This window comes from Argentina silus, assembly GCF_951799395.1.
Source record: "Argentina silus genome assembly, chromosome: 13".
NCBI lineage: Eukaryota > Metazoa > Chordata > Actinopteri > Argentiniformes > Argentinidae > Argentina > Argentina silus.
In genome coordinates, this window is record NC_139667.1 from 3,111,539 (window position 1) to 3,137,248 (window position 25,710).

Sequence of the window (25,710 nt, forward strand, 5' to 3'; positions counted from 1 at the left end):
GAGGACTCAGTCATTGTGTCTACAATCATATAGGTAAGCACAGCTATGGAGGACTCAGTCATTGTGTCTACAATCGTATAGGTAGCACAGCTATGGAGGACTCAGTCATTGTGTTTGCATATGAGAGATGCACACATCCAGTAGCCCTCTCCTCTCAGCCCTCCCCTCTCCTCTCAGCCCTCCCCTCTCCTCTCAGCCCTCCCCTCTCCTCTCAGCCCTCCCCTCTCCTCTCAGCCCTCCCCTCTCCTCTCAGCCCTCAGAGCTCCATGTTGCTGTCTCGCTGGTGCTGATGACACCACAGGTCAGGCTGTTTAAGCGTTGTAGTACCATCGTCCGGCTGACTAAAGCTGGTGGTATATGCGTCTCTCAGCAGCTCTGACAGGAGGGAGAGGGAGAGGCGGGGGGTGCTGTCCAGGAGGCTGTCTGTGTCTGAGTTGTCCCTGGGTGACGAGTCCCCGGTCCCCAGACCGAAGCTCCTGCTCTGGGATATCTCACAGTCCTCCAACAGGTCCCTTAACTGCTCCTCCACTAGTCCAGATGTGTCCTCCGACTGACAGAGAGAGAGAGAGAGAGAGAGAGAGAGAGAGAGAAGGAGGGTCAAACTACTGTGTGGGAAGTTTCTATACTGTCTATATCTCTTGTACTGGGTAAACAATACCATCATCACCAGCTACAAAGTTTTAATACTGCTTTGGACTTCAGAAGCAATGGACTTCAAACATACAAACATCTACCACACACTTCCCAGCAGTATTCCTACTGCACACATCTGGCCACGGGCTGACTGGTCTCATGACTTGATTCTGACAAGCTCTGATGGAAACGTTGCGCTACTTGCATGACCTGAGATAGCAGCAGTGGCATTTCACAATGATAAATGAGACTTCCATGGAAGTCCCCTGCGCCCTTTTGGATGGCGTCCCGCGGGTAAAAACACTTCCAGTTGGATGAGACCTTATTTTTGTTCAGATAAGTAAAGAAAGCTTATTCACAGTTCAAGGAGAAGAGTCAATTCTAAGAAATGGGTCACGTGACAGAATTCCTATTCATCACAGTGATACATATCCCAGACAGTAGTAGGAGGACTCCAGTCACGGCTCCTGTCACTCAACTCGCTTGGAATGTGAACTCTCTCTCCTTCGGTTATCTTAATAAAGCCCCAAGCTATGAATGAATATTCAGCGAACATGAAACGTTGTTAAGCCAGCTGCAGCTGCGTCCAACAATATCACCTCATCCCACCTCACGAGTGAGGCCAGGGCAGTTTGTCAGATTGAGCGAGGCCTTAAACCTCTGGAGCTTGGCAAACAGAGCCATCAGTCTCTCAGCATGTACTGTAAACCCCACGCTCTCTCCACACTGTTCCCACACTGTGTGACCCCGAGGAGAACCCATCCCTGACCTTCAATGGCTTTTTTTCCCCTAATGGTGGTAGTTCTCCAGGTCTTCTGTACAGAGCAAGTCAAAAGTGCATGAACACGGTTGCGTTCATCAATCCCTGCTGAGTGACCAAAGAAAGATTAGCACTCCTCAGTCCCGTCTAACCCCCCTTGGCTAATGCTAATACACCTGATCGATCGTCGATGTCTGTTCACTGTGGCCCCCCCTTTGAGACCCCTCAACCCTTACCAAGAACTTAGTTGCTGTGAGGCGTCTCTCCCCTGCCGTACCCATTCAGGTTCAAAGTCCCGTACAATATAATGACACCCATTAGGCCGTCACTGGGTGGGCAGTGTTACTCGTTTATGACCCCTTGTAATTGCTACCTCTGCATATCGTCTCCTCCGTGCTGACAGCAGCCACAGGAGTAGGCTCCATGGACACATTCCGACCCCCCTTCACTTCAACACCCCATGCATTAGTCGTCCGTCACGGCAGGCCCCACCCCTTGCCTGTGGACTTGACCGTCACCCCTCCATGGCTGTGAGGGCACGTGCAAGGCAAGGCCCCTGCTTCACAGGCCCAGCCAAGAGCCATGTTGTGTCTACTGGATGTAGGCTGATAGCACCAACGACCGTGAGGCGCATTAGACGCACACAGCCTTTCTCTCAACCGTCAACTCCGTGCTGTGATCCAGCGACCGGCGTTTTGGTCTCAGTAAAAGATAAGGGCCACGCGGGGACGGTGACTCAAAATGCATGTGCTCAACTGTAAATGAGGCGTTACTGCAAAACTCGAAACCGCTGCCGTTAAAAAACACTGGTCAATTACAGGCATGTCAGCATTTTCAGTGTTCATGGATGACGCCCTAAAATGTTTTCCCCCATGGCCAGTCTCGATTAATAATGGCTACCTCTGGCTCTAACCAATACCATGCGTGTTTCGACATGGGAGAGAGAGAGAGAGAGAGAGGAGAGAGAGAGAGAGAGAGAGAGAGAGAGAGAGAGAGAGAGAGAGAGAGAGAGCTTTAATGACCATGACAAAGTGGCTGACCCAAGATGCTCCTCCCTGCCAGGCAGGCCAGGGTGGCTCCGGGTGACTGATGTGTGTTCCCCTGTCTGTGTCTGGCCAGTCTGCTCTCCACAGTGCTCGTTAAGCCCCCGCGCAAGAGCCGGGGCTTCTGGGACTCAGTCCAGCGGCCCCGATATACCACATTCCAGCAAACAGACTGAGAGAAGAAGTGCTGTGTTGACAGGAAATCTATCCAGAGGAAATGAAAAGTGACTTGTTTCAAAGAGGTGGCCTGTTTCTGGACCACCCCCTGCCCCCCCTAGCCCCCCCCCTAGATCCCCCCCCCCCCAATCCCCTCATACAGTTATCATTGGGACAGGAACGAGGGCGTTGGGTTTGGTTGGACACTTGTAATGCAGGGCAATGCTATCAGACGCGGGCTCCATTGGGAAAGGGACGGCCCAGAAAAAATGCCTTGTCTTCATGAGAGTATCTGAGTCTGAGAACCCAGGGGAGAGAACTGGGACTGGGGAAACATGTCAGTTTTATGACCAGCTAAAATGAGCAGCTGTGGGTCCTTTGTGGTCGGCTGCCTCACAGTGATACAGTCTCCTCGAGGACTTGTGAAATATAAGGCAGGGGTGCCAAATCCATAGATCCTAGTCTGGACCGAAGGTGCCTATGGCACAATGAACGCAGAGAGCACGGATGACGGCCAAGTTCCCGATCAGAAAAACAAAATCATTTCAACTGTCACACACTATAGGCCTAACCTACATTTTGAACTATGGTACTGTAGATTGTGAAACTTATATAAAAAAAAAATGCTTAAGATAAATCATAAGAAATAAAAAATGCCATATGAATTTGATGTGGATTCCTCAGAGTGAAGTAAGTGGAAGGAAGAGTTGTGGGTCTCAGGGAAGTTATAGGCTATATCCCAAAGGCCCATGTGTGTGTCTGGGGGTTATTACTGCAGCATTCTAATGAGTCCAGTCCAGACAGACAGACATCTCTCCATGCTCCCCGCGCTGCTGAACCACATGTACGCCAGACAGGCACAGATGTCTCATCTCAGACGCTCCGTTTTCAATAACCTCTCAGATATTGGGATAGGACTGCATCAACTGATCTCGGGCCATGTACAGTACACATGTAGTACATGTGTTTGTTTATTTCCACAGGGCTCCTGTTTAGTGGGGCTGCTGCTGTGAGCTGATAAGTGGCTGGCTCCCTATGACATCACCGTCGTGATCTGTCTCTTGCGTAACGCAGTGAAACACCATCTATCAACAGTGTAACACTATCTATCAACAACTCCCCAACACAGAGGAAATCTCTAGCTTACCGCCGTAGCTGATATGGCAATCAACAATTGCAGTGTGTAATTTGCCCTCTAGATAAAAGTGTCCAATAACTTCATCTAATCTCTTCTGACAAACAACAATGCTGCTCGGAATGGCAACATGACAAGATGAAGTTTCTCACTCGTCAACAGGTCAGTCATAGCTTTCCATTCACACAGGTGGCCTATGGAGAGTTGCACATGCATCAAAACCACCAAAGTGACCCTCCAGCCACCCCCGAGGCCAGCCCAGCCCAGCCCAGCCCAGCTCAGCTCAGCCCAGTCCAGACCACCTCTCTGAGAGTTGTCTGTAGGGCTCATGTAAGACACTGACACGGGGTTCAGGGCTAGTTTAGCACAATGTGGGCTGCTCATGTTACAAGGTCACTGACTTCAGTCACATACCTCAACCTTCTCAGCCAGAGAAACCTGGGGGCCATGGCTCCTCTTATAAAGGAATTCTATTCGCTGTCCTCCGCCTCAGATACAGTGTTTTTCACCCATAAGGCAAACCGGTGTTCCTCTCTGACAACATATTGTATTGTACTGAGAGGTATCACTGTCAGTGGTTCAGCAAAGAGCTGCGGAAAGAGTCTGCTGCTTCACTGGGGAAAGAGTAGACCAGATACAGTAGGGAGGCCTCCCCTGGTCCCTAGCAGCAGAGGGCTGCATTTAGGGATGGCTCACTAATGACCAGCTACAATTATGAGATTATGACTGATCTTTAACCTGACCTGGGCCATTTAGCTGGTTAACATATAATCTTACCAGAAAGCACTGCAAAATTGAAGTAAGCTTTGTACATCCTACCTGTAATGATGTGGAGGCTAGTGGAGACATGTTTGCAATAATATTGCTGTTGCTGTTGGGCTCCAGTACCGTACGTAGTAGGCCTTATTTACATACTATCAGCAGGAAGGTGTGTTTTGCTGGCTGGTACATCATTATATTAAGGTTTTCATTATACATCTCACCCAGTGGCAGTGGCCACCTGGCCAGATACCAAACCAAACCCAGCCAGTCTGAGTGAGGACTGATGTGGATCAGAGAGAATCAGAGAGATTGAGGGAGAATCCCTCTCTCCTCCAGGCTATGCCCCATCCTGGGTCTTTATCAAAGCCATCTGTACTGCCCCATCACATTCCTCATTCACTCTCCTCTCCTCTCCTCTCCTCTCCTCTCCTCTCCTCTCCTCTCCTCTCCTCACCTCTCCTCTCCTCTCCTCAGAAGAGGGGCATTCTGGGCAGCTTGACCAGCGTTATGTGGAAAACTGTTACGAAACCATCGAGTTGGCAGAACAAATAGCGTCATTGACTACAACACCTGAATACTGAACATAACAGATGTACTACAGCCCAGCCTGCCTTCCTCTTAGAGTTAAACGTGCAACACACACAAGTTAAAACAGGCTTCTTCTCTAATCAGCACAGCCTGTAACTAGCCAACTAGTTTTGATTGATTAAGGATTCCTCAGTGGAGGAGCGCTGTTGTTATAATTGATTGTTGCCTGTAAAAAGAAAATTGTATTGCCTGTGTAAATTGTGTCCTTTTAAAAAAATGTAAATAATTGTGATGTGTATATATGTTGTACTCAGGGCACCCTTGAAAAGGAGACCTTGGTCTCATAGGGACTTCCCTGAATAAATAAAGGATAAATAATAGGATAAAATTAAATAAATAAAAGATAGTCCAAAATGAATCTAGAACAAAGCTCTACCAAGAAGATCAGTTTGACATACGTATACGTGTGTATGAAAACATGGCAGAAGCCATGGCCTTGTGATTACCATCTATTAATGGCTGCCTGTGAGACAGAGATGATTAATGGCTTGTTAGTGATAGACTGAGGAGTGCCGTGTTGGAGCCATCCTGTCTTACTGTACAGTCTGGGTTTGGGCTTCCTCCAACTGTTGATTCTGGGACACTGCCAAATGAGGGTGTGGGGAGAATAACGCTATATCTGATGATAGGAATCCCTTCCATCACTTTTAGCTTGACCCGCTAATGACCGGGCTCAAGAATAAGCGTATCACTTCTCCACAGAAGTCATCATGCTGTTTTAGTCAGGAGGAAAAGCAATGGGAGTTAGATCACCATACAATGGAAGAGGAGGTTCGTAACGGACGTCATGAGACAGTTACGTCTACGATTAATTTCAGACATTTCTTGTGGATCAGCATGGTACACAGAGGCATCAAGTCAGAGAATGGTGAGAGGGAGCTCTCTGACAAGAAGATGGACTTTGTTGGAAGCGGGGGTGTTTCAGGAGAACTTGGAAGAGGGAAGCTTCGATGACTCAGATAAAGCGAGTCAAAGGTATTACATAGACATAGGCCTGCTAAGTAAATCAGGTGAATCTGTATCTCAGAGCCCTACACAAATGCCTGAATCGCATTATGTAACCGGAAAACGCAATGATATCAATCAAAAGTAATAGGACAGAGGACTTACGTGGTCATCAATCTCTGTTTAACATCAACAACTTAACTCACCAAACCTTTTAAAGTTTTCCCCCAACCCCCAAAATAGTGTTGAATTCCACAGACTCAGACTAAACAAGATTTCAGAGCGCATACCTCTCTTCCTAAAAGCCTTTGGAGAGGAAGCCACTACTACTGTTCCGCGTAGATAAAAGCTCTTTGGATCTGTTGATTTGGCAATTGCTCAATTCAATTACAGACAGAAACCTGATCTGTAAACTGAAACTAATCTACCCTCAACGCTATCTTTCACCAAGAGTTATTTGATGTCATTTAATTAATCAAACTAATACATTAGTCTTTATCTAAAGTCTAGCACCAAAGATTATTCTACGGAAGTTTTATCTCATCATCTAGATGAAACCTGTGTTTCCCTAAAGGGCCTTTTCTTGACATCCACAGGTTATTGTGTCCCTCCCACACCAGTGCTATAACCATTTGGACAAGAGGATCTTCTGAACAAAGACACATAGCTGGCACTCACAGGTCTGTAACCAGGCTGCACCAACCGCAGGGTGAAGCAGTCGGCCGACTTTGGATGTGCCAGGCAAAATAAAGTCTGTTTCCAATTCTTTTTTCTGCCTGTTTTTTTTTTTTTTCCCCCAAGTTTGTCGTAGTTGTGAAACTGTGATGTGAACAAAGAGTATCCCTGTAACATTGCATCTTTATTTATTTTTTTGTACCAATAATTAATTGAAACACGACAAATGTACTGAACCATTGTGTCTCTTGCAGTGCAATGCTTAAGTGAGCAATGTCTTCTTCAGTATCTAAAGGGCTGAAGCACATAACTAATGAGCACTGGCAACGTCCAGAGTTGTGTTTTTGATGTTTTGTGATCATAATGAGGGAACAGATTCCTCCCTCCAAGTTAAGAATTAATTAGCAGACTAAAATCACATTTGTTTCTCACTAATGAGGCTAAGAACGGATCTCCGTCTCATGATTACATCTTTCCTTTGAAGTTAGAGCTCGGTTAACTTTTTATCATTCCGCCGCTTTTGTGCAATAGGGGCATCTCACGTTCCAATTAGGCATGCATAAGTTGAGCTGCGGTTCACCAAGGTGAAGTCCATAATTCGTTTGTAAAGTAGTAAATGGAATCAAAGCGTCTGGCAGTATCTCACTGTCCGAGAGAAGCACCTGTTGTGAAAATGCACATGCCACAGTATCAGATGGTGATGTAGCAGGTACCCATGAAGCCAGTTGTGTAGGGCGGTGAGGACCTGGCCCTCTGAAGAACGACATGGCAAAATTACTGAATCGATTGCTGGCGCTGTTTGTTGCTGCACACTAAATTCAAGTCGTAAATGTCAGCAAATGCAGAAAACAAATCCGTCACCCTTTGTCCCAGGGACATTCTTGTGTTAGCCCGTAGCAATAGGGCTTTTGCCATGTTGGGCAGTTGTGAGGTTGGTAAGACAGTCCCAAAAAATGAGACCATGCTCAATGGTTTCCAGGGGACATTGAGGAGATAGATATTTGAGGGAATTGAATTGCAGTGAGCTATTAAAGTACATGAAGGAACCTTGGACAAGGATCACTGGTGGAGTTAACGAGTTCCCAAATGAAGAGAGTGGAGTTTGGCCAAGAATTCTAATTTGAGCCATTAAGGACGTAAAAAGTGCCATAGCAAACACAAAAGCAAAGTAATTGCCAACTCTGGTCCAGATTCTAGGCACAAAGAAGGAACAGAGTGAATTGCCTGCAATGAAGTGGTTTATTCAAGGTCAGTTGCATACTTTGGGCAGGACTTTTGCGACAGAAAACAGAATTTGTACCTGGGATTAATTTCCCCTACAAGCTGTATTGACTATACGTATGTGTGTAGTAGCCTAGGTGAGTATCTAAGTGTATGTGTTTGTGCCTGTATATCAACGCATGGACCTGTGAGAGAACTTGGAACTTGTGGGAGTTTAGTGTGTGTGTGTGTGTATAGTGTGTGTGTGTGTGTGTGTGTGTGTGTGTGTGTGTGTGGCTGCTTTGAACTCACCGTCATATCTTGGCCCTGGCCCAGGAGTTCCAGCTGCTGTTGGATCTCATGGAGGCGCCTCTCCTGCCCTCTCCTCTCCTTTATATCCTGCAGGACCTTCTCTCCTGGCTGGCTGTCCCCTCCGCTGTCCCAGCCAGCCTCCAGACCCTGACACACAACAGACAGCACCAGTTCACACAATGAACACTCACCGCACGTATGGACACATTAACGTGATTAGAAAGGGAGACGGGGCTTCCAAGAGGCAAGGTCAAAGCTGCCATTCAAGAACCAGTGGTTTCGTTTGTGTCTGTCTTCAACCTTCACAAGTCTTGATTAAGAAGTGTTGAGACGTCACCGAATGTGTCACGCCATAATCAATAAAACATCATTCAGTGGAAAGCAAGTGCAGATTTTTGTATCGCTTGTCATATTTATGGCAACTTATCAGCGACACACAGAGAGAGAGAGCCAAACCTTCATGAGAGCTGAGAAAACCGAATAACCCAGCTCAGCTCCTCACGGGGTGCAACATAAATCACCTATTTATGGCATCCACATGTAAGGAGGGGGGGGGACACACAGTACAGTATGCGACATCCAAAGCAAACGCAGAAAATGGGTCAGGAGGAAACGGGTGAATCATGCCTGGAGGACTGATCCAGGGCTGACAGATGAGAAGGCCCAGGCAGCTTGTCATTATGGCCACGGGATCCGTTTCACGGGCAGAGCTCTGAGGCCTGGTTGCAGGGAGGGAGAACTCACAACGGGCATCAGGAGGTCCAGACTCCATGCAGATTCAGATGTAATGTATCCACAGGCCATAAGTTTGTCATAAATCCCAAAGTTCATACGTTGGGATGATTTACCGTAGAAAATGAATCAAAAGGTAGATAACGGGTCAACGCCGACATTTCATGAAGCATATTCGATATTTCAAAAAAAAGGCATGACATGAACTTTGAGAAAAAAAAATTGGGGGGGGGAGCTGCAAAGAAAATAAGGAGCGTAAGTGAACTACAATGAGCTAAACTAAGGTCACAATCCATCCCTCTAAATATACATAAGTGTACAATAAATATGTAGCTAAGTAAAATAATTGTCGGGTCTAAGAGGATGTAGCCAACCGCAGGGTTGTTTTGGTGTGTCCAAACAGTGCGATGTGGTTAAATTCTCCATCTCCTCTGGTTAGCTTGCATGCCACGCAGGCCTATGCATGATCTAATAATGTCAAGCTGATGGATATTTCATCAAAAATGAGACATGTTAAGTGAGATTCGCTCACTGGGCAAATGGTAGGTTATGGGAGAAGGCTGCTCCAGGCAAACATTATGAACTGCAAAAATAAGTATCTAAATCTGTTGTGACACATTTATGATCCCGTATAATCTGAGTAGAGCCCTGAATGAAGGAGAGCTTGGTAACTTGGCGTTGACGGCTCCTTTGAAAGGTGCACGATACTCCCTTTATCTGTCAGAAAGGCACCATTTGTTTGAACAAAGCGAAGGCTATTCGGTAGGTAACATATATTTTAGGCACCGTATTACATGAGTGGTAAAGGTTTAAACTTAATGTAAACGTGTGAATTGACTGTTGGTATGCAAGTCTATAACTATAACCACAGATAGAAAGCCCATCTTTCACTACGATATTCCCCATTTGTAATTTCCGTCCGCACAAAGAACGGGTCCTCCTCAAACACATGGTGTGTGGCGTGCCTGTGCGGCTTCACCTACAGACGCCCTCTGAGAAATGATGACAACCTAAATCTGAGAGCTCTTTTAAGTGGTTGTTATGAGAGCCCTCCAGGCTCAGTCACACGGCCTTAGACGAGCCCGCGCCGCCGTGGGGAACGCTGCTCTCATGCATCTGAGTGAGAAACACATAGCAGCAAGGAGGCAAAATAAAAATTAAAGTCTAGTTTTACCACCCGGCTGACACCACTAACTACATGTTACTAAAAAAGCAACAATCTTTGGGAAAGACAGTTTATTTCATTTGGAAGGCAGTTTACTTTTGCCCTACACTCAAGGAATCACAACTACGTATCGTCAGCAAACTGAAAATAAGACATTCGGTACATTCAGGCCTAAACGAGTTTATAAACTATCAATTGGCTTATTTAAGGCATAATTGAGGCTGTCTTATTTTGTACCAAATGTATTCCTTAGAATAGCCCACCACACCAGCTAAATTGATATATTCTACTGAAAATAACTTAGCCTGCGGCTGTCATTATTCACACAGCAATGGAGTTGATCTCGGCTGGCCACATCTTAATGACAAATACATAGGGCCTACTTATCTGGCCTTAATTACAGCTGTGGGAGATGGCCTTCACACTGCAGTGTCCCAGTCTCATCAGCTCTTCTTCTACAGTTTGAGGAACCTGTACACCAGAGGCATTCATTTCTAGAATCGTCACTTGTGAATGTTCTTTGACCTTAATAGACTCCAGCCATTGCTATGGCATACTGGTCTTCTAATCTTCCAGTATATGAGTTGTGTTCTTTTGGAATGTGCGTCAGCTGGAACTCAATAATGGGTCAGAATGAATCACGTCCAACAGAGCACTAGAGGAGGCCGTGTTCAGGATATCTGAAAACCAGCCCAAAGCTAATAATTGGCTCTCCACTGCGCATCCACTTGACATGCTGTTGAATACCTCTAATCATCACACAACCTAACTGGGTCAGACGATTTAAGGAAGCCAAAATGATCTGTCCTTTGTTTGCCTAAATAAAGAAAAACATGTCAAACACCATTACGGTTCACAGGCTACAGCCTCTCAGATGCTTAATGAGATATAGGAAAGATCATATTGTCAGCTCTCTCAACGCCACACCGAATGTAAATGTTCTACATATAAATTTGGATCAGAGAACAATAGTTTTGAGGATTGTCTGGGAGATTGTAATTGGATTCCTAAACTGACCTAGATATTGTTTTTCCCAAAAATTGAGAGATGAAACAGCATCCAGTGACTGCACAGTGGAAAGCCAATTATTAATGTTTGGCTGATTCTCCGATAAACTCAACAAGAGCTTCCATTTGTCATTCATCGGGATAAAAGGAATAGGGAACGAAATGTTACTGATCAGTTTGCACATCTCAGATCGAAAAAACAATGACTTCAAGGACATTTCTTTACCAGATGCTATCCAGCTGCGTTCAGTCATGTCTGATTATCTAAAGATTTTTAGAAATAAGTGTTGGTTGACCAATACCATTCAGAGTGAGGAAATACAAAACATGGCGGGGAACAGTCCCGGCGTCTCAAGACATCGCCGTCTAAAATTCGAATTGAACTTGAATTGTGAAATACGATTGAGAACACATTAAAATATGCACCATGTTAAACCTTTTGTGATTGATATGTTCTAACTAATCCAGGTTGGTGTGGTATAAGCGGAGAGAGCTAGTGAGACTGAGCAGAGTGCTTCTCTGCTCCAATGTGGGACCCATCTGTCTTGCTGCTCGCCAAAATCAACAGCTGGACCCCTATTGACATAGACGCCTCTGCAAATATATCTCACCAACTGCCACAGCAACAAGACAACTAATTAGGTCACATTTACTCTTACAATACATCAGCTTGCTGTGTTCTGATGTCAGGCATGTATTTATCGAGACACGGTATGTGTCAACAGGTTTGCGGGCCCGCTGTTCCTAAATTGCGGCTACTTTTGGCATCGGGAGTTCAGGGTGATTGTGGGAATTCAGATTGAAGTACTACCAAGTGACTAGAATACCAAGAACAACAAGAACTGCATCATACCCTTGTCAACAGGCTCAATAAACGCCAGTTGGGACCAGTGTTTTCTGTATCTTCCGCCGTAGATTGTAGATCCATCTCTTCAGGCTACATCTTAACTGTCCCCCCTAAAGACCTCTTCATCCCCACTACCCCCCTGTGCAAGTTTCTCTCCTCTCTTCCAGCATTGTGACCGCCAATAGCCCCCGGTCCTAGCATAGATTACTTTTTCTTATGATGACTGATGGATATAGTGATAGTGATGATTCACTTACTTAGTCAAATGTATTTGTTGTAAGTTGCTTTGGATAAAGGCGTCTGCTAAATGCCATAAATGTAATGTAATGTATATACCAGGAAAGAGAGTCAAAGGTAACAGAAGAAGATGGCGCAGATGGCTTCCTATAACAATATTGCACTGTCACAGCAAGCACTGAACTAACCAATGACATGGATTCTGGCCACTGACAGCGCCTGATATGATACACATTGACAGAGAGACTATAGCTCTTACATGGGGCTTGCACTGAGGCAACACTGTAAGGTAGCATTGTTCTCTCACAATGGAAAATGTTATCCCTTTTTAATCAGTGATGGACTGTGGACATTGGCTTCTTGCAAATGACCTTTGGATAAGTGACCTGTGAAGACTGGATCTGTCATAATGACCACAGAAGAGCGCTGAGCTGACTGATCTGGTGTTTTGAGAACATCATGCTCCCCTCCCAGGCAGGAGTACAGCGGTTCGTGCTCAGGGGCTGTGCCACGTGGACCAAGGCTGTCTGCCAAGGCTTTTCCACATGCCTCGCCACGAGAGCTGCACTGCAAGAGCTCTGGGGTCCACTGTGCGGAAACACCGGCTGAGAGTGAGACTGAGAGAGCCCCTCAGACCGACGCTCTGCCCAGCCAAGACCCAGAATCCTCTCCTCTCCCGGCCTCGCAGACAGAGGTGTGAAAGACCAGCTGTGGCCCTGTCAAATCAACACCTGCAGACTGAAGCCTGGACACGGTAAGGCCTACACTACAGCAACAAGTCCTTTAACCCTGCACCAGGCAAATTGCTGGTTAAGCCCGCAGTAAACGCTTCCTTGCATTCTCCCTCCACTCACCAGGGACCTGACTGACAGAGAAAAACATACACTTATCACACTTCAAGGAAAGCGCTGACCCCGTGATAGGGGGATATGGTCAGTTGATATATGACACATCTTTCAGTGTTCCTGTTATGACACTAGCCTGTGTCCAAGTCCAACGTTTCCTCCACTCGCACAAGAGTTCAGTTTTTACAACGGCATGCTCGATCACTGGCAGATGACTTACTGATTGCTGGACATTCCTGAGGTATTAGAAGATGCATCTGGCCTTTACGGCTCTTCTCTAGGAGCTGAGGGTGGTCTGGAGCAATCATTGTTGCGCAGATCAAAACCTCATGGCTGATCTCTTCAGCTCCAAAAGGATGTTGAATGCAATGCTGCACTGATATTTCTTGATTCCAGGATATGCTTCAGATCTATCTTTACAGGCATGTAAAGAACTAGGATAGTAGACCACATGTTAAGCTTCGGAGGATTGTTAGTAATCTTTTTGATGCATGGACCGGGTATGATTCTGAAAACATTTCCCAGTAAACCATAAAATGTACTTTGTAAGTAATTTATACTGCATCTGTGTTCTTGATGTATCCTCACCAACTAAAACACAACACAGCCCAAGTCTTCCGCTGAAGGTTAGGCTCTGGGGACCACTAACCGACGACATCCCCCCCAACCCCCCCTCACTAATATCAAGTAGGGCTGACTTTTAGCCAAATAATTACACACTGAAATAATAGAAAAAGCATGAGAGCCCTGTTCTTTAATATTTATCTAAGGCATCTGGAGCTAACTCTACCGACCCAAATCGCTTTTTTGCACTTGCCCTTTGAATGTGTTAGTGACACAAATGTTGTCCTGCGCCATTTGACCTACATTTTCAGCTGTTAACAATTTTATACAATTACGTTATGCTTTTTACTGACCCAGCTTGTTGAACAGGGAGCAGTGTCGGTGGTTATTGTATAGCTGGCTGTACATTCAGACATGTCAATGGGCTACAAGGGGATGTGATCATTTCCTGTCCTACTACTGAAGGAACGGCTCTCTCGTAAACATCGTGTTATCCTTGTCAAAGGCAAAGGAAACAAGGGACTGTGTTCACGTGAAAGCCAAAAAATGTAATAGGAAAGCGCAGTGTAAACAGTTTAATGTGTATCTGAAATCCATTTATCATCCATTTAGCCTGCCATCAAGCTAATACACGAGTCTTAACATCTACAAAATATATACTTAACCGAAGCAATAAACACCACTGCTCCTGTGGATAACACAACTGGGAACATTGTTTAGAAAGAGCCTGTAAACTTCATATGGGAATTACAGGCTTGGGGAGGGTGTGAAGTCCAGTCTTCTTACCAATGTTCTGAGTTGCTCTTGTAAAAAAAAAAAAAAAAAAATCATATTGTTTTGTTGAAAATTACACCAGCCCTATTTTGCCATGACCATTACTCTAGTTTTAGACATATTTAGGCCAAGGCACACATGAGTCTTGCGAAAATGGGGATTCAACAATAGAAGCTGGAAGTAGTATAATACCCCCTCAAAGACAATTCTTAGTACTTATCTAGCCTACATCAACTTAAATCATAATGCACAGGCCTACCCATCTGCAATATACACATACATGTCATTGTGTAAAGTCATTTGTAAGAATAAGCTGGCATCAGCTGTCATACATACTTTAAGATATCGGTTTTGTTATCATTAGGACTGTGTTAGGTAGCAAGAGGGTAACAGTAAAGTCTAAGATGACAATTGCTTGTGAGATGACATTGTTTTCAAGGTCACCGTCAGATTTGTTTTTCCTGTGGGGAAACTGGAAGGGAAGACATTCCCACAGCATTTTACAAGAGCGTATCAAATAAGCTGAGTTTGCACAGCAGAGTACACACTCATGTGCTCATGTGGAGGCCATATTGTGGTGGTCAAACGGGCGTTTTCCGTGTCGGTCTCTGACTCACCATCAAGTGCAGTGAAACCATAATGTGACCTCATAGCCTCACATCAGAAATAGCCAACCAGCACACAACAATAACAACGTTGGAGTTACTAGGCAAATGTAAACAAAGGTTAGGCCTAAGGCCAGCTATGCTTGGGGAAGACTCCCACAGCTGAAACGTACAGTACGATCCTCCGACAACCATACTGTATCAACCACACTCTTTGACCGTTGCATTCTTCTCCACCCACCTCCTGCAGGAATAGTGTTTGTAATTGGGATCTATAAAGGCTGCACCACCCCACACCAGCTGATTCTCATAACAGTATCTCCACCTCTGGGCTTAACTTGTGGGTGGCGCAGGCATTACCGCACACTTTCACAGTAAGGCGCTGGTGCATACTGTAATGGTGGGTGCAAACAGCTGGGGTTTTTTTACAAGAAGCTACCTCAGTCTGAGTAGTGAAAACTACAAATAGAGCCATGTCTGAACATACAGTACACAACCTAAGCTTTCTCTTGATACTCCCAGTTTAATCTCTGAAGAAAAGCTTTGAGTAGCCTATCTAATGATACAGAGTACAAAGTTACGTTTTGTTACTGTCATGGGAAGTATCGTGACGTAAATTCGAACACTGAACAAAGATCCCACTAGAGTCAAGAGTATAGCAAAGCAATCCTCTTCTTTATTTGAGCACAGAGAAAACGTCTGGCCGCCTTATGAGAGACAACCAGAGGAGTTCCAGACTTGTCTAGTTTCAGTTATACTTTTATACAGTTCTTCAGGAGGTGAATTAGTCATGGGACACAGCAGTTTCAACACACCAGTCAAAGGACACAGCCGTTTCTTATTGGTCAACCCAGGTTCTTTAAAGCATAACAACATCATCATCTGTGACCATAAATGGTGGACATGTTCTTCATACAGAGGCTAAGGACTGTCCTCAACTCAACAATCACATGGTTACATTTCTACTCCAATTTCCATCACAACACTATTCTCTCCAGATGAGGCAGTAGATTGAATTCAGGTGTATGATGCATGGCCTCTTCCAAAATCAAAAACGAAGGAACTGAGGACAGACAATTCAAGGCCTTTGTTACATAAGCCCGACACTCTAGACACCCTCACAATGAAATGGCCAGGCCAATCAATGCGTCATCCTTGAAATCAGCAAATACTGGGCCTGTTCAGGTTTATGACCCATTTTTAACTTCTCAAGAATCCATGCATCTTTAATTGAATCAGTCCACCATCCACCCGGCTCTGCGTGCCAGTGTTTTACATTACAGACAACTTCAAAGTCATGTGTCTGCTTCAAGGACCTCAACATGGGCATGGCCCACCACTAAAGGCTGCATGTCTGACTAGAAACCAGGATGTAGACAAGACCACCCCGAGCTAAGCTATTCTATTGTAGTCTGGCAGCAAGTCTCGCGAAAAAAGAAAAACACGGATTTCAACCCTTTGTCTGGGACACCTGAGTCCAATAGTAAAGCAATATGTTTAGATTAAGTACAGGATTAAGGATACACTGATCCACAAAGCCCTACCACTCTTCAAAACCCATCTGCAAGTAGAAGCTTAAGCCTATACAGCTTATATACTGTACACGTTATTCCTCCAAATGAAAGGGCCTAAGCGTGTGCCATTTATGGAGCTGGCACCCCTCCATGCTGTGCGGCCCTGTCATTAGACTGTGGGTCTGTTGGAGGGTTAACTCTCCTCTGCTTTAGCATTCGGGGGGCACTGCCAGTCCCCAGTGAGTCAATCCACCACCATAGACCCAAGGCCTGGCCAGGGAACATCCTGTTGAAACAAATTCACTGGAATTCAGGGTTGCTGAAGTTGGACGCCCTTACTTCCTCTGGAAATTCAACCCGTAGTTTTGGCTGCTCATTGTTGCTGAAGAATGATGAAGCCAATCTCAGCAGTCACAGATTCGAGCCATGATCCCCTATGACTGAGTATGCATTGAGGTCTGGGGAGAAATGAAATAACTTTCTCTTCCAGGTCAAATGTAACAGGTCATCGATCTGAAATGTCGTAAACACTCATGAGATGATTCCAAAAAGCTAATCTGTTAGATATTTTAAGTCATTCAAAGGTTAACGTGATGTTTGTGTTATTTTAAAAAGACCGATAATGCTTCATTTTGTCCACTGTGAGCAAGAGAGACAGTTCTAAAGATCTTTCCTTCTTCCCGTAACTTGGTGGTACGGTTGGACAAGTTACTACAGTCCTCCCAAACGGTTTCAATTAGGAGTCCCAAGTTGCGCAAAGCTACTGCTGAGAAGAAAGGCCATCACAAAACAAAAGCATATTTACTTTTATGACCACCCTCGGATTTACCGCCCCTGAAGCGCAATGAACGACTGGTTCTGAACGTGATTTATCGAGAGTGTAGTCTACCTTTAATATGTATGCCACAACTGTGAACTATGATTAAGCATGGGAGGGGAAAAAAAATGCCCATTTCGTCCTGATAGATGCGAAGCGCGGTCCGGACAGATTTTTAATGGCCGGTTTCACCGTGCCTTTAAGACTGTGCCCCCCGAGGACGTGGCATTCAAACACAGAGCGCTCTTTATGGGCATGTCAGTGTGCAGCATCACACTGCATCAATTACTTTTACCTCACAGTGTCAGGCCTAGACTTGGTATGGCTGCCACATTCTGAGAGTAATATCATTTGAAGGGGTTGAGCAAATCTACGGTGGGAAAGCCAGAAAATAGGCCCAAATCCCACAGAAAAATATCTGTCCACCAGCCTTCTCCCACACTATAAATACTCAGGATATTACAAAATAGGTCTACAACTTGAACTTGCCATTCCAATGGTGGGATTAAAGGGACATTCTTTTTCCAAAGTTGGGGTCCAAAGGGTGATAGTCGGAAATGGTACCGTTAGGTGCATAAAAATCCATACCAAACCGTTTTACGACGTCAAAAACATCTTCCCCAGTGCAGCAGATGACAGAGCTGACGAGCATGCCATCTGGCCTTGTAAACTTGGCGATAAGGTGCTGAGATAGTTCCCACTGAGCTCACGTCTAGGAGCCGTCCGAAAAAAACGGTTGAATGTAAATCTGGTGACAACATAATGGACTTAAATGTCCCGTGTTAGGTAAGGTACCCCAAGCAGGTACCCCAAGCAGGTACCCCAAGCAGGCACCCCAAGCAGTGGCCTCTTATTGAAGGGGTACCAGAACTGATTTTGAACATCCTTGTGTGGTAAATTGTCTAGATTCCTCTTCAATGCAAACACTGAGTATTTGACAGATGAGAACAGAGAAAGCAAGTAGCAGCAACTCCACTCCTTATATTCTGCACTGAGGCTGTTTGTTACACGTGCGTGTGCTTTCCGAATTAATGGCCACTATTATTTTCTCATTTGAATTCACTTTGAAGATAGTGGAGTTTTGCAAATGTTAAGCAACAAGCAGTTGAGAGTTGACGTTCCAAATTCCACATAGGGTTTTAATAGATAAATGACCACGCAGTCTGAGAACAGTATGTCCAATCAGGACACAAGGAGATACTGGACACAAATAACCATGTGCATCCATGAACACAATGTTCCCTTTCCATGTCTTGAAATCTACTAGAGTGAAATTGTTGTTGTCCCTCTCACCAAGACTAGACCTTGAATTGTTTTCAATGTTGAATCATTCTTTCAAGTGCTAAATAAACGGTTATCACTTAAAATGGCCCTTCAGAAGGAAACAGAGACTCTAGTCCTTGCGTGGATTTAAACGTACGCATTTATGTGTGTTTATCCACTTCATGGGCACAAACAAAACGTCGAAAAAATATCAAAAGTGCATAACCTCAGTCTAGCCCCAGCTCTTCACCACAGCTTGCTGAAGCTCAGACAAATAATGTACGCTTGTTTTATTTTGAGGAGAATTTACAAGAGGCAAACTATGCAATTATGTTGCCATAGACGTGGATCTTGTGGAAAGAATGACTCAATCTTACAGTAGTTCTAAAGTTACGACCGAAGCTCACAAAATATCACACTTTCCCTCTTTGGGGCGAGGGGGTGGGTCTCCCTGAGGTTTAATGAACAAAACATTTACAAGAGCCTGCAGCTGATGTCCTACTGTGTTGACCTTGTAATGGGCCTTAACGACCTTGAGTCACTGCAGCTCGAGATGGTGTTTTGAGTTATTAATGGAACCTTGCTGAACAGAGAGCTATTATGCTCTAGACAGCGGCACTGTTTTTAATACATACCTGGGGCACACTGTGGTCAGGGTAGGAGCTTCTCACAGACAGGAAGTCTTCAACGGGAAGGAGGAGCTGGAGCCTGGAGTCGATGCGAATGAGTTTGTCGAGCTCTGATGGTTCCGGGGTGTAACCCTGACCCAGTGGTGCCGGTACCGCCCACATGCCTCCCTACGGGGAAAACAAAGGAGAATGTCTAAGCTAAAGATGGGCTCTCTATTGAGTTTGGGAGTTTCAGAGATTAAAAGTCTCAATTCTGTCATGAATACAGTCTCCAGCTTCTCTACCAACACTCAGCAACATAATTCAACATGACTATCAGGGCCTGAACAGCTTGTATTTATTCAAAATGTGACATGAACTAAGGGAAAAACCTTTCCCCGGATTATTGTTCTTTGAAATACTAAATGGGACTAACCTCCAAAATACTGTCACAAGCTGCATTCTCTTTAAGAAAGGTAGCCTAATCTTCAATCCAACTCCCTCTTCCAGCCGGCATTTACTTTTGGAAAGACGACAGCGTGCTGATCACTCTGCTCCATTGGCGCTTGCCAAGTATTCTCCAAAATGCCAAATATTTAACAATTGCTTCTGCCTCACAATGAAGGACTGTCCTGTTAGACCTAAATTGTATCATATGAAACGGCAGGGTGGGTGGGGGATGAGCTCAGTAGTGAGGTAAGAGTTGTCCAGCGGCCCTGGTGCTAAGCTCTGAGGCCTCCGCGGCTCACAAGCCCTCAGAGAGAGCCAAACCCTCCGCAGCTGTGATCTCAGCCCGCAGAGATGAGCGAGCAGGAGAATCAATGTACAGTAGAAGCCGATAACTTCACAACATGAGGTGTGGGCCAGAGCACAAATCCTGGACTTCAAAATGACCTATATGAAGATAGAGTAGCCTGTTATGTATCAGTAGGCTTAGTATCTACTGTGGCAAGCCATTCATTTGGATTCGGTTTAGTTACTTGGCTTGGCACAGCATCGTTTGCTGGCAGACTCGGAAAAGGGGTTAGATTTGTCCTATGCATTCCAAATGCACTTATTTGTACCATTTCAATGAATCTCTCAGATCAACAGTTCACCCCCTAACCGTTTATTTGCAAGAAGGATAATAAGATCAAAGTCTAGGCCTGAATAACTATGAAACAACGAATGGAGGGTTTTAAGTCCCATGGTAACCTAATTCTGTTGGTCCTTCGGCATTGGTGAGGTAAGCCGGCCTATACAGGGAGAAACAGGAAGTCTGTAAGGATCCAGTTAAGAGGCAAAATGTAGAATAAAACCTTGGCGTGGAGTGACAGCCACATTTGTCTCTGGAACGAAAACTGAAAAACCCCAATCTGAAGAAAAGGCTAGTGCTATATTCAGCAGGCCATCGATACCATACCATAATGATACATAGACAACAACAAAAATATGATCGAGCCTGAGTAGTTCCTGAATAATGCCATTAAAAAGGGGACAGTCTAATTGCTGGGCACGTACAGTACACACTTGATACACTGTCAGACAAATCAGCTGAGAGCAGGACGTGAAACACAACAGCATTGATCTAGGATGAGACTCTTGAAAACAATGAGCTATCCAGGGTGCTGAACGCAGCATCCACTGATCTAGACTGTTTGTGATTCGTGCAGCAGAGTTGTTCTTCAACACCCTGCATCAATGTATGAGTGCCATGTGACCTCGAATGAAAAAAAATAGCCTAAGTTGAGGAACACTGTGTCCTGTCCCACATTGCTGACACAGGTGAGCGAGACAACACAGTCTTGCTCTGTTTATCGAGAGAGGCAGCGTTTAAAATAGCACTCTCTCTGAAGCCCTATTTATCACTCGAGGTCACCGGCACGTTATGGAGCTGAGGATCGTATTAGTAATGGAGCGAGATACAAACTGTATCAATAGAGCAGAGAGACAGATAGCAGTGCAGTGGCCTGTGGTTGATTATGAGTCCTGCTGAACCCTGCCAAGTTTCCTGTCTGGATGCGGCTCCCGCCCGTGCGGCCACCATAGACTCACTCCTCGCTGTCAAAGTCCAAGTGGCTTTAAAGATGGTCTCCCTGTCCAACAGCCATTCATAACACAGCACAGCGCGCCTCTTTACAATAACAGGAAGTCTCTGTCTAACCAATAAAGTCCCTAAGCATCTGTGCACCCCTCGGTTTTGATATCCGCAGCACAATTACCGCAGCATTGTTCTAGAAGTCAAGGAAAATATCATAAATACGGCAGCCAGACTTCAAAAACCTTGGCAAGACGTCTCAGGGACGCATGGCAGCACCGGGTCAGACTAAATGGTACCGTGTGTGAGAGGTAAGTGCTAGTCAAGGTCCTCTCGTCAACAAAGCCAAGCACGGTTCATCACATCTGACCACAAACTCAGCTCTGCCGTAACAGCTGCCAAAGAAGCCATTAGGGGAAAATTTGCACCTGAAAATTTGGTTTGTACGGTGTGTGTGTGTGGCACACTGCATGTTCCAGGTGGCTCTCAGATTAGTCATCAAAGGAACACAAGAGGCTGCTCAAATGCACCTGGCTGACTCGCCCCTTCATAAGCACACATTCAATGTAGGCCTACATTTTCTCTTGATCATGATTCCTCAATAATGCACCAAAGTCCAGGTAGGACCATAAGTTGTGATATACACTCACCTAACACTTTATTAGGAACACTATACTAACACTGGGTAGGGCCTCCCTTTGCTCTCAAAACAGCCTCAATTGTTCGTGGCACTGATTCCACAAGATGTTGGAAACATTAATTTGAGATTCTGGTCCATGATGACATCATTGCATCACACAATTCCTGCAGATTTTCAGGTGCACTTTCAAGCTGTGAATCATGTTCTACCACATCCCAAAGGTGTTCTATTGGATTCAGATCCGGTGACTGGGAAGGCCTCTGAAGAACAATGAACTCATTGTCATGTTTATGAAACTTTTTTTTTGTGACATGGTGCATTATCATGCTGGAAGTAGCCATTAGAAGATGGGTAAATTGTGGCCATGAAGGGATGCACATGGTCAGTAATACTCAAATAGGCTGTGGCATTCAAGCGTTGATTGATTGGTATTAACGGGCCCAAAGTGTGCCAAGAAAACATTCCCCACACAATTACACCATCTCCACCATGAGAAGGTGTACAGGTGTTCCTAATGAAGTGTTCTGTGAGTGTATAAAACAAGTATTGTTTATAACATTTCAGTCTAATATTCAGAGTATGTGGCCTCTCTGTGACTTGTGGATGGCACTTTACATCGGGTAAATAACAGCTTTATGGAGTCAAAAGCCTTTGCCCAGAGGATGTCTTCTCTGCCAAGTGGTCATCAAAACATGAGCATATCTGACCTACATTACCACATGTGCTGTACTGTAGGCCAGAGACCAAGTGAGTTCTAAGCCCTCGTAAAATGTTTACTAACTAAAATTGGCAAATAAAGGGTAGACCACTTCCAACTGCATCTGGGAACTCATGAGATATAATCAGAGGGACAGCCATAACGCCTGCACGCCGCCCCACATTCTAAATGATGCACACAGCCATAACCGTCAAAATTGTAATGATAAATACTTGTAATCAGTAGTGCTTAGGCCTGATGGTTTCTCACAAACCATAATGAGTCAAGTGTGTGTGTGTGTGTGGGGGGGGGGGGGGGGGGGGGCTGTAATGAGAGACCATGGACCATGGAGCATATGCCCAAATGTTGCTCCCTAGATGAACAAGTGTACAGTTGGCGCTTGAAAACGTGAGAGGCATTCTCCATCAGGGCTGGATGGTGGCCTACCTCACAGTCTGCCGTCCCCGTATTGTCCTCTTCCTCCTCCTCTTCCTCTATGTCTCTGAGCAGTTCTGCCAGACGATCCTTCTCCTCTTGTGTCATCGGCACTTGGCCCCCGGCACCACTCGCCAACTGTCACGTGACACAGTCGTGACAAGACACCATCACAGATTAGATCGGATCACAGTTCTATTCAATCAGACCCAAAAGTCTTTCTCTGGGTTGATAGGGGTCAATCATTTTCCCAGTGGGAGATACAAACAGACGTGAGTCATGTGACATAGTCTGACACTTAGACTTGGCCCAACGTGAACTTTGACATACCTCGATGTTTTTCTTCACAAAGTCTTGTTTCTTCTTGCCCCTGGGAACTTCACACTGGCCGCCTTCTGTCTGATATGGCCTCCTCTCCTCTTGACCCGCTTCAACAGACTCTGCCGTGTCAACAGGCCAAGGTTTTTACATTATTGCAAATGTGTGATTGAACGCCGTACTCATTGTGGGTCAAAAACTAGAAACTAAGAGAAAGTTTGCAGACACATTGAGTGTCACGTCATGAAGCCGATCAAACATAAACAAACTGGGAGATGTATGTGGATAGATGTATGTGGATAGATGTATGTGGAAAGTCTGGCAGGAAACCTGGATGTTGCACCCAGAAATAAAAGTACTGCGCAAAGAAAACAAGGAAAGACTGAAAGGCCTAAAAGACAAGCGCAAAAGCAGTTATACTGTTTCCTGGGGTTGTATCGCCATCTAGTGGAGAGAATACATACAGCTGATTTTCAGTGGGCCACACAAATACATCATCTCATCCAGTGCTCTGACCAGCAGAGATAAAGGGATAAAGTAGAAAAGTAGAAAATAGCATTTTTAGAGGGTACTCAATTCAAAGTCTTCTCACAGTTCTGCCATCTTGGCATAACGTAAACAATAACAACTGATGAGTGAGACCACTTTCTCTCCTGTTAATATATATTTTTTTTTTTAAAGATTCTACCATTGTGACTGCCTATGGCCCCTGGATTGATTACTTCTTCTTATGATGACTGACGGACAGATGATTCACTTACTTAAACAAATGTATTTGTTGTAAGTCGCTTTGGATAAAGGCGTCTGCTAAATGCCATTAATGTAAATGTAATAAATGTGAGATCATCAAGACGTACACCTTGTTCCTGTTACGCTGTAGGATATCACAACCGTACCTTCCTCCACCTGTTTGTCCTCCGTCTCATACTCTTGGTCAGGTACTTGAGTCCCAAACACAGGAACAAAGTCACCCTCCTCGCTGTATGCCTGAGCTTGGTTGGTAGAAAGAAAGTCAAGAGTCACAAGTCGACTCACATACATGAAAATAACTTTCTATGACTACTAGTTTCTATTTCTAAATAATGAAATATATAGCAGCCTGTCACGTACAACTGGTGGGAGTCAGGGCCAAAAACATCCTTGTGTTTTCAGCTTCGTCTGAACACTCTGAAGATCTTTTCGGCTGTATCTGCTGCAGAGAAATTGACACAGATACATGACAGGAAGAAGGACATGCAGAATTTATTTATCGAAGCCAGCACAGAAACACTCAACGTTTTGACGAATGTCTTTTTCAAGAGCAAGGGTGTATCTATGCTGGCTGGACATTTTTACATCGCCTCATTTGGGTACTTGGAACAATCCACTGTAATCTTGGCTGCAAGGATTTTAGTTTGAGCACAAACAAACAAACACCTCATGTACTGGCCAATGTTTTTTTTTCTAACAAAAAGAGAATAGTAGTCTATGTGCGTCTGTATCCCTTTTCTTACCAGCAGTTCTTGCCATAGTTTCTGATGGAGCTCCTTCCCTCTCCTCTTGACCTCTTTTTCATTTGAGATCCTTGAAGCCAGAACTTTGTCAAGTCTTCTCATTTTCTTGATGGCCTTCTGGAGTTCTGGATCTTCATTCTCCTCGTCAGACAAATCTGCAAGGGACGGGAAGAAGCATGAATGAACAGACGTTGATCTGATCCGACCACTCTGTATTTAGCGATGGGCCTATGAAGACATCCTGATCATGACTGTTCTCATTCTTTACCACTGTGGTGGTCCTCTTATGGTAGAGGCAAACTAACCTTTATCAAAAGGCAGACTCCCTTCTGGAGAATTGTTGAGGTTTTCTTCTGAGTAGCTCTGATCCTCCTTTAGGGGGAGTCGTTTGCTTTAAATGTGTCTCCCTGCACCTTTCATAATGAGTTCAAGCATTGCATTCACGGTAGCCTCTTATATATTGTATGGTCAGATATCCTAAACCAGTGCATAAGCATTCATAGATTACCTGAATATCGGGGGCATCATTGCTGAGCACTACCAGGGACCTTGGTGGGCTGGTCGGACAAGCTCTCCCAGTCCCAACATCAGACACTGATACACGGCTACCTGGACGAGAGCGCTCGCTGGATGCGGGCCGGGAGATGTCATCCAAACCCCCCCTTGTGATATCCATGGTGTTTTACTTCGTTAGCCACAAGTTAGCTAGACGACAACCGCCGAATCACATCCGAGACACCGCATCAGCAACAACCGCGGCGCTGAAGTTGTCAGCTAGCTTGCTGTTGTCGGGGTCGTAGCCTTAGCTAGTTTGCGTTCATGCGACGAAGAAAGCGTTCACTTTTTAGACCAAGCTAAAGAAGATAAAGATTCACATTTGATATTGTATTGAAGGAAAAGCAAAGCAAAGCACGTCCACAACT

The 25,710-nt window shown here is 45.0% G+C and overlaps 1 protein-coding gene across 1 annotated transcript; it reads right to left on the minus strand.

The window, feature by feature from the left end:
• Positions 1 to 247: 247 nt before the first annotated feature.
• fsip1 (fibrous sheath interacting protein 1) lies at positions 248 to 25,471 on the minus strand. Its single transcript, XM_083682965.1, has 10 exons — positions 25,296 to 25,471; positions 25,093 to 25,159; positions 24,788 to 24,942; positions 24,405 to 24,486; positions 24,191 to 24,286; positions 23,307 to 23,416; positions 22,989 to 23,114; positions 19,215 to 19,376; positions 8,210 to 8,356; positions 248 to 550 (listed from the first exon to the last, which is right to left on the minus strand). Exons 1-10 carry the CDS (start codon positions 25,461 to 25,463, stop codon positions 257 to 259), a joined length of 1,407 nt encoding a protein of 468 aa, XP_083539091.1. The 5' UTR covers positions 25,464 to 25,471; the 3' UTR covers positions 248 to 256.
• Between the last annotated feature and the right edge of the window lie 239 nt (positions 25,472 to 25,710).

What these genes read in the sequence shown, in the direction of transcription:
- fsip1 (XM_083682965.1), bottom strand. Translation starts at nt 25,463, where the DNA reads ATGGATATCACAAGGGGGGGTTTGGATGACATCTCCCGGCCCGCATCC. An exon ending in ATGATGCCCCCGATATTCAG is followed by an intron (nt 25,160 to 25,295) that starts GTAATCTATGAA and finishes CTCCCCCTAAAG; the next exon opens with GAGGATCAGAGCTACTCAGA. An exon ending in CGGGGACGGCAGACTGTGAG is followed by an intron (nt 19,377 to 22,988) that starts GTAGGCCACCAT and finishes TTTTCCCCGTAG; the next exon opens with GGAGGCATGTGGGCGGTACC.